Source organism: Lepidothrix coronata, unplaced genomic scaffold, assembly GCF_001604755.1.
Source record: "Lepidothrix coronata isolate B3197 unplaced genomic scaffold, Lepidothrix_coronata-1.0 Scaffold18, whole genome shotgun sequence".
Lineage (NCBI taxonomy): Eukaryota > Metazoa > Chordata > Aves > Passeriformes > Pipridae > Lepidothrix > Lepidothrix coronata.
In genome coordinates, this window is record NW_016690198.1 from 2,463,792 (window position 1) to 2,479,636 (window position 15,845).

The following is a 15,845-nucleotide window of genomic DNA, read 5'->3' on the forward strand; positions in this document are numbered from 1 at the left end:
AGCTCAAGCCTGTGATAAGCATTTCCCCCGTGAATTCAGAATCATCTTGCATCTGTCTTGCACATGCTGACAGTCCATTATCTAATTAATTACTTCAGCATTGAGTCATGCCAAATGAGAATCGGTAACACTCCTAAAGACAATCAGATAACAGGAATTCAACTGTCAGCAACATCACTGCATTAGTTGTGATGCATCATTTATTTTTCAGATGACTAATTATTAACACCCATCATTCTCTTCTTCAGTAATGTATTCAGTGAGGACCCATAAGGTCCAGATAAATTCTTGAAACCCCCAATCAGTCATCCTAGATATACTTTTTGAACTGCATCTCAATACCTTGCAGGCAACGTGACATTATTATTTCTTATGTTTTGAAGTTTATAAACACAAATTCATTATTATTTGTGAAAAAAAGAGGTAGAAAGCTTTCAAAACCTCAATTAAAAACTCTAAAAATAATTTCTTTTATATGACTAAGCCGAAGATATTTTCAGAAATCTCTGGTGACTTTTGATTTTCTTCCTTTCTTAAAAATTTTCTCATCTATATATTCTTTTACTAAATATCAGCATTTAAAGGGGTCATACCCCTGCATAATCCTATGTTCAATAAATTTTTCACATAATAGAAAGGGAAAAAAAGAAAAAAAATTGAAATTCAGAACTATTAAATTCTTAGAAAAATAATATCTTAATGCAGTTACAAATATGCTCTAACTTCAGTCAAAATTAAACAATAAAATTAAAATTGTTCTTATTGTTCCTGTTAGAAGTGTTTTCTCAACATCTCCAGGAAGGCCTAGGGTGAAAACTATCACACTTGCAAAGGTGTAACTTTGTAACTTTGTAAGCTGACTCACAGCCACCATGGTACATGGTCTTGCAGCAATCATTTCCAGTAGCATATCTTTTAACCACAGTTATGACCAAAGACATAGACCCAGAACCAAAAGCTGTCTTCAGAGAGGCTGGACTAACACCAGCCAGTCACCTCTGCAGCTGTGCTCACTCACAGCTGTAGTAAGGCAGCTTTGACCTTGAGCTACAGCTGTGGCCTGGCAAAGGAACAAGTAAAACCTCATTAAGGAAGAAAGTGTGAGAAAGAGAAGAAAAACAGCTGTAGATAGAGGAATATGTTTGGACATGAGAAGAGACGCCGGTGACCTGTCAGGAGACAGGATGGGGCGCGTGCACAGAAGCTAGAGACCAATTAGTGATGAGATACAGACGTGTGAACAAGAACACTTCACCAATGACATATATTAGCACGTGGACAGAGAAAAAGTAGATAAAAAGAACAAGTTTGTTTATAATAAAATCTGTTGCCTGCCAGCCTGCAGTCTAAGAGCATCATTTAGGCTGCCGTCACACAGCAAAGTTTCATCAGCTCTGGTATCAACTGCCTACCTAAACTCCAGACAGGTGTGTGACATGAAGATGCTGACTTCAGAGGACTTCCCGTGCTGTTTATATTCTATTGCTACACGTGGCTTATTTGTGTGTGGCTCTGCTTACCCCTGGTACTGACAGGTTGCGCCACCCCTTCGACAAGAGAGTACTTCCCCTAATTTTCTCATTACACAGGTCCTGCCAGTTCCATGACATGTTTTCCTATCATTTCAGGATTTCCTCTTGCCTTCTGACAAAGGATTAGGCCATTATAAATTTTTCCAAGTGGAAGAACATTTCCCATATGCATGTCACTTTCAAAAGCCAAGCTTTTGGTGACATGGTTTCCCTTTCAGACAGATCCTTTCTGAAGCTAAATCCAGATTACTTATTAACTTCCATCTACCCACCCCTCTACATGGTCATCTGCAGTGTGTGTATATGTGTGATATTTCCTGTTTACTCTGCCTTTGTTGAGTAAAGTGGCAGGACAACAGATGTAACACCAAGCCAGATGTCACTGCTGCTCTGCTGGGAGGGTTTATCTGTCAATGCAACGTGACTTTCAGATTCAGTCACTTCTGAAAACACCTGACAACAACCTTTTCTGGCAGTAAGCACCTCTTGGTGTTTTGCAGCTTCACTGACTCTTCAGAACAAACATGGGGTGCCTATCCGTAGCCAAAGGATTAAGTTGCAGTATTTCCCTCATTCCGGGGCAGGGATGGGGAATAATCCCAGAGCTGAATTCCCCCACAGTGCACTTAAAAAAGGTAGCTTGGGAAGCAAATTTTTCCATACCCACTTGCAAATCAGACAAAGCACCAAAGCAGATGTGTAGCTACTATGCAGTTAGTAAAGATGGCACAGACCATTGTCATAGGTTAATGCCTATATATTGTCAGCTGAATGTATATAGAGATAAGGCAAAAGAGAAGAAATCAAACCATCTTGAAGCCAGTAAAACACAGTTACTGCAAATTCAGTTAAGTTCTTTGTAGAGCTTAATCTATGTTGGAATGACCCCTAGAGAGAATTGAAAATTGGGAAGGGAGTAACTGTATGATCATCATTCACAACACTAGATCTAGAGTCAAAGGAAGAGGAAGTGTGAAACCTGTTATGACGAATTCTAAGTAGTCTGCAGGTATTTTCTTTACAAAACATTGGTAGTAACAAGGTCACAAATCCGTAATCACAGAATCACCTAGGTTGGAAAAGACTTCTGAGATCATTGAGTTTTACCTGTGACCCAACACCACCTTGTCAACTAGACCATGGCACTAAGTGCCACATCCAGTCTCTTCTTAAATACCTCCAGAGGCAGTGAATCCACCACCTCCCTGGGGCATTCCAATGCCCAATCACCTCTTCTGTGAAGAAGTTCTTCCTAAGGTCCAACCTAAACCTCCCCTGGTGCAGCTTAAGACTGTGTCCTCTTGTCCTTTGCTAGTTATCTGGGAGAAGAGACTGACTCCCAGATGGCTATGCATATTTATATATGGTAAATAAGCATCAACTGCTCATGAAATGGTGATAGCATTTAGACCCTATTTTTTTTTTTTTCCACAAAAAAGAGACAACAGGCTTAAGGGTAATGACCACTTGGTATTTTGACCCCATTTGGAAACTCATTGACAGAATTTTGCAAGTTCTTCCTTCAATAAGCCATTACATCTGGTTTAACTCTTCTTTTTTTATGACAAGACTGTACTTATTCTAGACTTTCATGTAGCTTTCCAAGTGGCAATACAACAATCATGTAATATTGAATTTAGAACATCTACATGATTATACAAAGAGGCTTTATTTCAGAGAAACAGTAAGTTGTTATATGTATGCAATAAATAACTGTGCTTACAGATTCAATTTCTGAATCTTTTCACAAGAAATTCTGCTCTTAATACAAAAAAATATTTATTTATACAAATCCCCCAAAAACATCATAGTACAGAGTGCCAACATTTACATGTAAAGACCTTAGATGTCAAATCAGGTTTTCAGAGCAGTTTAAAAGTGGTTTACCACTTTTGATCGCATATAGTTTCTCATACAAACTCAACCTTTTAGATCTCTGTCCTTCAGAATTTCATACTTTTAAATCGTTCTTTAAGCACATCGGAATCTTCATCACTATCTGTACTACTGAAGTTTGTATCAAAATCCAGCTCATCCTCCAATCCACTGCTCTCTTGGCTGGTTTTAGTAGTCTCCCTCTCAGTTCTGCCTTGTCCTTTGTCAATCCTGCAGAAAGCAAGATGGATGTTATCATCACCCACTTCTGGAATTTAAACAAGAATGGGATGAAAGATAGAATATTATCCCAATATTTCATATCAATATGCGATGAATGACAGCAGGAGGTGGGAAGAAGAAGGAGGGGAGCAATAACCTAAAGTTACTTTCACATTGAATAGCAAAGACATAGAACACAGTAAAGTACGTATTTTATACATCCAAAAGTATTTCATATGGAAGAGTCTGTGAAGGAAAAAAATAAATAAATTAACAGCTTGATCACCTAAGCAACTGCTGAACAGCTGTTGCTGTCCACAGTAAATTAAAGTGTTTTATGAATCATGCTCAGTAAAGAGACAGTCAAAGAATAAAAACCCCCAAAGTCTAATAAATATACTGTGGTAACTGTGCTCAATATCAGTCCTTGTTTAGTTTTTCTGTTCACTAGTAACTGAATCACCCAGTGACAGACAAAATGCAAACAGTAAGTTGGCTTATGCATCTTTTATGATGCTCTACACTAAAATCTGTTTTGAAGTGCTTTGCTCCTAAGGAAGATGTGCAATTCACCCTTTGGTGTTAAAAGTCTTATCCGAGTACAACTTTTTTTGGCTCAGCCTCACTAACATCAATAAGCACTTCACCCCCACTTTCACAAGAAGAAAGTGAGGAAATTTACTCCTGCTGATTCCTGTTAGAATTATTCAGAATATGGCATAAAGTACAACAGCTTCTTGGCAATTTCCAAACAAGGTTTATTAAAAGGGGAAGAAACAGTGCAGTACTGAAACTACATAAACTATGAGGTACTTACGGAATTACTATTTCCTCTTCTTTTCCACATTTTGCACAAATTTCTAGTTTACTAGCACATGGCCGACAAATAATATGATAAGGATCTTTTACAGTCTTCTGGAGGCACTTCACACTGTGAAGAGAAAGAAAACATGATTAAAAAAATATTGTGGACACATATCAAACATTCTGTGTTCAAACACAATACAGACATATTCTTCAAAAGAGGAACAACTTGTTTTATGCCAGTTTCAAGTAAAACAACCAGTGTTCCAACAAGTAGCACTATCAATATCATTGCCTTTTATCTCCCTCCTATACCTTTTTCAGGAAGAATTATTAAAACAAGAACTGAAAAAGAAACACTAAATCAAGAATTTTTATATTTGAAGTGACAAAAGAAAGGTTTCCATTCATTTCAGTAGGCAGTTTTTATTTTTAAAGTTGCATAACTTCTTCTTCTGGTTTAATGATAAAAGTAGAATATGGTATAAAAAGGCACATGGATTTTACAAATAAAAAGCTTTCAGTTCAAACACTGCTCTTAAACTTATCAGCATAAACTGAGTCAGTGCTGGACTTTGTTTTCTATGAATGCAAGCCTGCATGGAAAAGCATTCTCAACAAATTATGTATCTCAACCTAATTATGTAGAGGTTTTGGCCTATTCTTTTTCAAAATACGATAAAACCCTGTAGATTAAGCAATTTCCAAAATGCTATGGCTTAACATTGAGCTGATGTTTCTAAAGCCTTGTATCTTTGGAGAACGTAACCCAGGACAATATACTCCATGTAATGCAGATGTCTTAGAAGTCACTTCTTGGTTCTCATGCCCTCAAAAGTCAATGAACTGTAACAGCAACAATATTAATGACTTTTTAATCTAATGAAGGTAAAAATAAAATACATCATCTACTCAGGGAACTGCACAAATACATTTACAGAACCTCTTCAAGCAGTTCCTGAGTATTTCAGAAGAATGCAACACACAAACACTGAGCAAGCTACTGTGACAAACCTGGCTGCATCACACACCACAGCCCAGCTGTGGTTTCTCTGGGTTCAGTGTTTCACTGCTGAAACACTGGCTGTTCTGCTACCACAGGGGGGTAAGGACCTGAGCAAATAAGAAGTATGCAGAGAGCGTCTACTTTGGAAAATTAAAATAATGTATAGGTTTGTGATAGGTTAAAATATTTATCATCTTTGTTATGCACTTATACAAAACCACATAATGCAGAACTGTGTGCAAACAATGCCAGCATTTTAATATTTAGGAAATTATAGTTTCTTACAGAAAAGGAGCAAACATGCATGTATCGCAAACATTTGTGAAGTACAAAAGTTAAGAGATGTGCAGATTCCTCTAGTACTGACTTGAAACAAGGACTTGGAAAATTGTGTTACAACAGGTCTAGTTTGAATTTTTATTCAGGAGGACACACTGCAAGTCTTGAAAATTTCCAGGTCCACAGTTCAACCATTTTTAACAGCAAAGAGGGAAGCAGTTGCTTTTCCTCTGTGTTTTCTATACAAAAGTTTAAGGTAAAAGAATAATGAATTAGAAAATTAATTTTAAGTAATTTATACAAATTAAAAATTTTTTATTGCTTATATATTGTCACTGCAGACTCCAAATTTGAAAAATGTTACATAGTAGCAGCTCCTTAAGTTTCCAAAACAAGAATATTTTCCAAAAGTTCAAAAACTACATGATCAGCAATTAACACAAAGTATCTTAACTCACCATTTTTTAGGTTTTGATAGTAGTTTGTACTTGCTGAATTTTACTCGCCACTCCAAGATACCTTTGCAATGCTGACATACACCATCATGAAGCTTAGCATTTATTTTCTAAGTAAATAAATAAAAACAAAAATACATTGAAGATTTCCTACTGTAATAAGTATAATCTTGCTTAGAAAGCATTTCCACCAATCGTATGATTAATACAGTATTTAGAAATATGTTTACTTGATCTTAGCATTAATAGTTTTACAAAACAGATTTAAGAATAAAAGAGCTTGGAAATATACCGTTTTTATCCAAAGAAGGCAACTCACAAGACTTAATATTTAAGTTATTATTACTCAAGTTATCACTATACTACATACTTCAAATAGCCTTAGGATTTTTTTCTCAGATAACAATAAAGTAGAATCTAAACACTATCTGCAGTCAAACCATTCAATCCCTCTCTAACCCTAACCTTCTTTTATGAAAAACTAATACATTTTTGCTCTCATGTAACTAAGATAAAATCCTCAAAATGGTCATTTAAACAATAGAGTATTTTCAACACAATGAAAAATTTACCTTAAGATCTCCAAAACATTTTGTTTTACCTTGCTTAGAAATACAAAATGTCGATTTGCCAATACTATTTGTGCAAGAGAAGTTATTCTGAGATAGGAAGTAGTACCAAACCACACTGCCACCTTAAATAACAGGCAACATATACTTGTATGTTCAACATAGTTTTATTTCTCCTCTATTTAAGAATGACATTATCTATCATATGGATGTTGTATTCATTCAGAAATTTAAAAAAGAAATTTCACAATTAAGAAATTGCATGTAATAAAAAATCATTGTGCCTTTTTTAGACTTAAAAATGGCTACCACACTAACATTACATTATTAAGATGGTCTAAACCACATCTACCTCTTAGAATACCTAAAAGTTCATTGGAACAGATTGTGTATTAATTTGGATTACAGTTCATGTTACTCTTTTTCAAATAAACCGAAAGTTCTATGAATATGAATATTCCACTGAGTATATTCTATGAATATAACATGTTCTGAAGTATTTTCCTGCTTTTATGACCCACAATAGCTTCTCTCTACTCCACAAAGTTCTACTTCAATACATCAGACAAACAACAAGCCCAGTTTTAAAAATACAGTATCGTATTCTACGTTTGTGGCAGAGAAAATGCTACTTTCAAGTGAGAGTATAATCTGGGACTTGTTTTCCATTGTCTCCATTTTTACTAAACTTCCGCCATTTGGTAGGAGTTTTCCCATGGTGTGGTTAACTGAAGGTGTGGTGCGCTCTGACAATTTCAGTTAAAATAAAACTATTTTCCACATTATCAATAACAGACTTTGCACATTAAGAAATCAAAGAAACAAGGTTTTGCAGACTGCTTGAATATTGAATACAGAAAGGTGTGGTTCTGATGCATCATGAATTACATTTTCCAAGAAACACAAACATTTGGCTAATGTGCAAACTTTCTGAGAAAAGAAAATCATCAGTAAGTTTTCAGCATCAGTAAGTTCTCTCTGTTAGAGGGCTCACAATTCAAACCACTGTGAGCACAGTGTTCAGTGTTTCAAAATTCATGCCATTCGAAGATAAGCCTTATTTTCAGTGCTTGACCAGCACTGAAGTAAGGCTCCAGTAAGCTTCTATCAACCTGCAAACTAACCTGAACTTTCCAGTTTTCCCTCTCACTCTCCTGACTTGCACTGATTGGTAATGCAGGAGGGGGGACAGACACAAACACTGTAATTTGTATTTCCAGGTGCTCTTTACTGTTTTCTGCTATTTTCTAGTATTGCTAGGGCAAAACCCAATGAATATCAAAGGACTGCACTAGTTTAAGCTGAAGACAGACAGTTGTCTTTCCAAAGGCACTCCTGAATGAAAACCACCTCATTTCCCACAACACATCCTGACACAATAGCTGCTGGCTGGGGCCGGAGCTACAGTACCAAGTGATGGAGGGACAGGCTCAGCCATGAGTAAGGCACTTGGAATGCAAGAGGCCAGGCTCAGGACTGCATGTGGCATAAACAGTGTAGAAGAATGAAACAGAAACTACTTCACCTCTCATCTGAAGCAAAACCAAAGTTTGTCAAACAGGCAGCCTATGATAAATTCTGCTTAGCATCTGCTATAGAACAAGGAAATATGCAAAGCTATTATTAATGAAGATTTATAAGGCTATTCCCTTTCCCAATACACTTACCATCTGGCTCCAGAATACACAACAATCACACAGTGATTTCTTTTTCTTATTTTAATCAGACTGAAACACTGGCCATCCTGAAAGCCCAAGATAGCAAGGATGGAGGGGCAGCATAGCAGGGCATAGGCAATCCAGGAGGTTCCTAGCATGCACTGATGACAACTTTCCAAGTGATTGAAGAGCCAATGAGAGGAGGTGCTATGCTGGACCTTGTTCTCACCAACAAGAAGGGGCTGGTGGGCAATGTGAAGTCCAGGGGCAGCCTGGGCTGCAGTGACCATGAAGCAGTGGAGTTTAAGATCCTTGGGCCAGTGAGGAGGGTGAGAGAAAGCTCACTGCCCTGGACTTCAGAGAGCAGTCTTTAGTGTCTTCAAGGACCTCATTGGTAGAGTGCTGTGGGATAGAACTCTAGATGGAAGAGGGGCCCAAGAGAGCTCGATGATATTCAAGGATTGTCTCCTCTATTCTCAAGAGCAATGCATCCCTACAAAGAGGAAATCAAGGAAGAAAACCAGGAGGCCTGCATGGATGAACAAGCTCCTGAACAAACTTAAACATAAACAGGTAGCTCAGAGAGGGTGGAAGCAGGGAAAGGTAGCCTGAAAGGAATACACAGAAATTGTCCAAACAGCCAGGGAGATGGGAAGGACAGCTAAAGCACTGGCAGAACTAAATCCGGCCAAGGATATTGAAGGTAACAAAAAAAAGTCTTCTTTAGGTACATCAGCAGTAAAAGAAAGACTAGGGAAAATGTGGGTCCTCTCTGGAAGGATGCCGAAGACCTCATTACTCAGGACAAGAAGAAGGGATTTGGACAGTGGGATCAAGTGCACCCTCAGCAAGTTTTCCCATAACACCAAGCTGTGTGGCACGGTCAACCCACTGGAGGGAAGGGATGTCATCCAGAGGGATCTGTACCTCTTGAGAGGTGGGCCTGTGTGAACCTGTGAAATTTAACTAGACCAAGTGCAAGGTGCTACACCTGGGTCAGAGCAATCCCAAGCACAAATACATGGTGGGTGGAGTGCAGCTCTGAGGAAAAGGACTGTGGGGCTGCTGGTGAATGAGAAGCTGGACATGAGCCGGCAATGTGCATTCACAACCCAGAAAGTCAACTGTATCCTGGGCTGCATCAGAAGCAGCGTGGCCAGCAGGTCAAGGGAGGTGATTCTGCCCCTCTGCTCCGCTCTTGTGAGACCCCATCTGGAGTACTGCATCCAGCTCTGGGGTTCTCAACATAAGAAAGACATGAACAAGTCCAGAGATGACCCACTAAGTTGATCACAGGGCTGGAACATCTCTCCTATGAAAACAGGGTGAGAGAGTTCGGCTGTTTAGCCTAGAGAAGGATCCATGGAGACCTCAGAGCACCTTCCAGTATGTAACAGGGTTATAAGAGAGGTAGAAGGGACTTTTTACAAGAGGATATAGTGACACGACAAGGAGAAATTACTTCAAACTGAAAAAGAATAGGTTTAGATCAGATATTAGGAAAAAATTCTTTATTGTGAAGGTGGTGAGGGATTAGAACAGGCTGCCCAGAGAAGTTATGAATTCTCCATTTCTCAAAGCGTTTAAGGCTATGTTGTATGCAGCTCTGAGCAACCTGGTCTAGTGGAAGGGATCCCTGCCCACGGCAGTGGGGATGGAACTAGATGATCTTTAAGGTCCCTTTCAACCCAAACCATTCTATGATTCTAAAATCACATTTATGTGTGCCAAAAATCACATTTAGGATCCTGATCAAGGCATAAATACACCTGGATTTTTCAACCTTGTTACCTGCAGGACCATAAATCTTACACAGCTACTCAAAGAAATCACATAGCATCTGCTCAGAAGGTAACAAACTGGAAGAAAGAAAACAGCTTTTAAGTTCTAATTTCCTCCTTCTAACAGGCATACATACAGCCTCTTCCTCCCCCTCAGCAATTTCCTGCATTTTTTACTCAATGTTGACACTTTAAGTATGGGACAGTGTAGTTAATCATTGGCTCAGCACATCTGAATACAAGAGAGATTATGACTCTACAATCCCTCTACCAGACTGTTGGTTTAGAAAGTCAACAGAGAATGATGGATTGATGTAAAGCAGGCGATTACAGAGCTTAACCTTGACTTGTGTTTTACACAAGTGTCTTTTACATTTATTTTGATCAGAAAAAAAAGCATGATATATAAATGCAACTATTACTAAAAAAAGTTGACAATTTACTGTGGTTTTTTACACTGAATACAATATTTTCTTTGACAAAAAAAAGGTAATATACCACTTCCAAAAGCAATGCAGACTAAAGAAGTTTAAAGAAAGCTGTCCCTAATGAAAGATTTCAATAAGCTGGTTTTTTGGATTTTTGAAATCACTAAAGAACATGTGAGAGTAAGTTCTCCTAACAAACTGGAAGATAAACTTTTCTGGTTTCTAAGTTCCCAGTCAGAATGGGGAAGTCACCAGTAAAATCAAAGAAACCCCTCTGCTGCTTACTTTTCCTATTAATAGTCACCTATTATCCTATTATATTTTGTATATTGTTTAAACTTTCATGTACTCATATTTTCTTCTTTTGCCCATTTGCTTGCTTTCCTTTAAGGGTATAAAAAAACCAACAATCACACAAACAGCTGCATAAGGCTTGTCAACTTCATTATTCCCCTCCAACTTTTCCACCCAGCTTTTACACCCAAATAGGAGGTAGTGCTTGTGGTCTGAAATTAATTTCTTGGTGTGAAAACTACTTCAACAGGTTAGATTATGTTTCTGTCACAGCAGTTTTTCTGGGATTTTCTTTATGCTTATTTCCCTGTTTTAGACAATAGTGCTCTCTTTGCCATACTTTGCTTCAATGACAAGTGCAACTCATCCAGTGCTTACAGTAGATCTATATATTATATCTATATAATTTCCAAAGAAATTACAGTTATGGAATACGTAAACAGACAGACATAAACAATCTTAACCTATGAAGTCACAAAACATTCCATGTGCACCCTATATACACACAGTTGTACATTAAGGAACCAACATCCTCTGCTCACAAAACCTAATAATAAAACACTTAACATCCTGCCAAAAGCAGTTCAGAATGTATTAAAGTAAACACATGCATCTACACCTACTAACTTGGCAAACAAAATAATCCCGAGCTTAAACTAGCATTAAAGCACTCATAAGCAAGGTGTAATGACAGGGCTTCAAAGAAGCTTCAGCATCTGTTTGTAAATTTCTAATTATATGTGAATCCATGAGTATTTTGATTTTCTCTATTGAAAGCAGACTCCTACTACTGAGCATACATCAGTAGTCTATTCTGCTGTAAATGAATGTAATGTTAATGCCACCCATAAATTTTCTTGTCAGAAACACAGGTGACACTGGTTCAGTCAACAAGGATGAATGCAGCACTTCCGAACAATTGCACTTCTCAGAGAAACAAAACTCCCCAGGATTTGCAGCACATCACTATAAAGCAGTTATAGCAGATCAATGCAGACTAACAAATGTGAAACTGAGATGGCAGATTTCAGGGTTCTAAGACATATTTCACCAGCTGAAATTAAATCTCCCATAGAGCTTCACTTTCTCATATACTCTATCAGTGTTACTTGAAATTTCTTTTTCTACAGATACTTTCTCATCTAGTGTATTTCAAATTTTAATCAACACATGGATGTCTATATAGCATCTAAGGGAGCACTGGAAGGACTGTCAGTCAACACATAGCCCAGAAAGAATGGAAAACACACGAAGACACCCCCCCACACACACCATATACACCTTGTGCAACCACTCATTCTCTCTCTCACTCTCCTCACTACTTCCAAAGTTGAGTTAGTCCAGAACAGATGTTATATTTGCTCCTATTCTCCCTACATGAAAGGCTACAACCCAAGCCTGAAGGTACTTCTGAACACAGAATAACAGGGATAGCTAGAGAATAAACTTTAGCCTATCAAGCAACCATATGTTGCAGCAAGAGCATAAGCTAAAAACACTGCAATGCTGTTATCTGACAATTCCAGTTGGGCACTGGTTTATCTCTATCTCCCTTCTGTGCTTCAAGTCAGGATCACTGACTCAGCATTTAATCTCTATATTCACCTGCTCTGTTCCTACTGCCTTCCCACAGCCTCATCCACTGTCTCCAATGAAATAAGTTATTTATCCATATATCCAGCTGAAAATGTAGCAGACATCAACACAATGGTAAAGCTGAGGTTCAGATTTAAAAACTGCTGAAATTTAGGCAAATGTGGATTATCATCTGGGTTGTACTTAATGAGAGGAAAGAAATGGAGAAAAAAATCAGTCATCGAGGTGTAAATATGAATCACTTTGTGGTTTACCATCTTACTACAATGGAGTTTTAAATGTTCTCATTGAATGATACCTGTTTTCATTTCTGGAACTACTGCAGCTTTCATGATGAATTATGTAATGTGCTTTACATAAAATGCATATTCATACAACATAATGTATATTCCTCACCTCAGTACTCCAAAGAGCTGTTCTGGAATACACCATTTAAAGCAAACACCCATAAACAAATTCTAAGAGTCAATCACTAAGAACACAGTGTCTTACCCTGCCCTGGCTATTCATTCTTCAGCTCACTCTAAAATGCAAGCTTTCCCAGCACTGTTGTAGCAAATACAGTAGAGAGGCCGTGTACTTTGACGTGTGTTTCACTTCAACAAGCCTATTCCAGAGTAATGTTGTAGTAAAGACTAATCATTAGAGGAAAGATGGATCTTTTGCAAGTAACCAGATCTATGGCCTTTAAGATTAGAAATGGCCAAGGTCAGTTACAGACAAAGAGCACAAAACCTTTCAAAAAACCACAAAACAGCTGGATAATGACTGTCAGCAGAGAAAAGTCAAAATACTATTAGACCAGTTTCCTCTGCAGATACTGCTTCACCAAAAGAAGCAGCAATTACACTATAAATAACCACCTCAACTCCACACACTGTACAACCTGAAGCCACTGTAGTAAATATTCAATATTGGTAATTCAGAGGACAAATGCAGCAGGATCCAAATTTTAAGTTAATAAGCATTTTGTAGCCTTTAAAGATAGTATTGCATTGGACAGTGTGTAACAGTAGACAGGCCAAACACCAAAACAAAAAAAGCGTTTAACAGGGATTTACAGGAGATTGCTATCTTTCAGGAGCTCTGAGCATTCCTCTGATCTACTGAGCTAATGAGAGGAAGAGAGAAAGAAAGCCCCACTCCTGTATCAGTCCTTGTGATAGAATTTCTACTATTTCTTCTTTTCCCTCATCACACCTTGAACATCCATGGCACATCTGATCACTCAGGGCTACACGAGACAGAGATGCAAAACTGTCACCATTCAGCATAGTCTGTATCTAAATTATGACATTAATCATGACTTAATCTTTGCTGGTCTAACTTCTTTACAAATTTCACAAACAGCCGAAACAGAACTATTGATTGTTATAACGACCCTTGTGTAACCCTGTCCTTTTTCCAGCCAGGACAGGGTTAATTTTGGCAGTAACCAGCAGGGGCATGGCTAGGACCTAGAGGTTATTCTGTACCACAGGAAAGGGGTCCCTTCAGTCAAGTAGCATGGCACAGCCAGGTATTGTCATGGTGAGCACTCACGTGTGAATCACTCATCTCTTGTACACTGTTATAAATATTGTTGCTGTTACTGGTTGTTTTCTTATTTCATTTACTGTTTCCAGTAAACTGTTCTTATGTTAACCTGTGATCTTCAGCTTTTTGTTGCTTCCAATTCCATCCTGCCAAAGGAGGAGGGGTAGGGGAAGGGAGGAGTGAGTGAGTGGCAAATGGTTTGGAGCATTTCAGTGGAAACAATAAATTGGGGGAATAACATTCCTAAACCACGACATTCCTTAGGATTTGAATTACTACATGACGGCATGCCAAAAGAAAAACGCATCTCTTCCCCCTACCACACACACAACCTAGCCCCAGGATAGGAAGCACCTTCTTTAGGACACTTCTTCCCTGTGCTCAGCCCTCTCCATGAACTGGCAGGATCAGAAAGAAAAGAAATAACTTGCTTGAAACAGAAAGGAAAAAGATACAAATTGATGCCCACAGTAAACCTTGGTTACATTAAAAAATTACATTTATATGAGTGCACGGTATTTTGTTCTATAGGATATAAAATATTTTAAAAGGGAAGAAAAACAGCCATGTGGGTATTAAAGTGATATTTTCAGTCACAACACTGATGTCAGAATTCAGTTTCTCTTAAAAGACTTTTCTGATAGACCAACTCTCGAGGATATTTTTGTGTATGTATGTCACGGCTGGGCTTCGCGAACAAGGATTTGGGAAAGGCTCTACCCACATTTGCTACAAGTGCGCTGGTGGCTAAAAAGGCCAATACGAGATAGAAAAGTTTGATTGCAAAAGGCACAGCAGAAAAACTCCTTAGGTGGTATCAGCAAGACATGATGCTTTCTGTGTTATCTTTTCTCCTTGAGAGTGATCCTACGTGAGTTCTCAAAGGAAACAGCAGCGTTATAGATGGTGTGTCTCCAGGCCTCCCGACTGGAGGCCAGAGTAGACCAGTTATGATGATCAATATGGCCAAGGCTGAGATGTTGGTTCAGGGAGTCCTTGTATCTCCTCTTTGGGGCTCCTCTCTTGCAGCAGCCGGTGGCAAGTTCACCACAAAGCACGATCTTAGGGAGGCGGTGGCCCTTCATCCTGGAGACGTGCCCTGCCCAACGCAGCTGTGTTCTCAGCAACATGGCCTCAATACTTGCGACTGCTGCTTGTTCTAGAACAGACGTATTAGTCACATAATCTGACCAGTGGATGTTTAGGATTGTTCGGAGACAGCGTTGATGGAAGCGTTCTAGGAGCCGCAGGTGGTGGCAGTAAATGACCCATGATTCAGACCCATATAACAGAGTAGACAGCACTATGGCTCTGTAAACACTGATCTTTGTACTTTTCTTCAAGTGTTTATTTCACCAAACTCTTTTATGGACTTTTCCAAAAGCACTATATGCCTTTGCTAACCTGTCGTCTATCTCTCCATCAATCTTACTGTCCAAGGAGATGAGGCTACCTAGGTAATTAAACTGCTGAACTGATTTCAGCTCTGATTCGCCAATGGTGATGAGAGGATGATGGAAGACTTCCTGAGGTGCAGGTTGATAGAAAACTTCTGTCTTTCTTAAGCTGACTTCCAGCCCAAAGAGCTCAGCAGCCTCAGCAAAGCAGGATGTTAAACGCTGCAGAGCTACTTCTGTGTGGGTGAACACAGCCTTGTTTCACACCATTGGTTATTAGAAAGGGCTCAGAAAGTGCATTGCCGTATCTGACTTGGCCGCACTGAGCCTCATGAAGTCAGATGATCATTTTAAGGAACTTGGGGGGACAACCTAAATGTTCCAAAATCTGCCACAGACCTTTTCTGCTCACA

General features: G+C 38.7%; 1 protein-coding gene across 1 annotated transcript in view; it reads right to left on the bottom strand.

The window, feature by feature from the left end:
• Positions 1–3,294: 3,294 nt before the first annotated feature.
• CUNH9orf85 (chromosome unknown C9orf85 homolog) overlaps positions 3,295–15,845 on the bottom strand; it is a 16,593-nt gene continuing 4,042 nt past the window's right edge. Inside the window, exons 2-4 of the mRNA XM_017807399.1 lie at positions 6,177–6,283; positions 4,447–4,560; positions 3,295–3,638 (exon numbers count right to left, since the gene is read on the bottom strand). Of these exons, the coding sequence (XP_017662888.1) occupies positions 3,476–3,638; positions 4,447–4,560; positions 6,177–6,283 (384 nt within the window). The 3' untranslated portion in view covers positions 3,295–3,475. The remainder of the gene's footprint in view (positions 3,639–4,446; positions 4,561–6,176; positions 6,284–15,845) is intronic.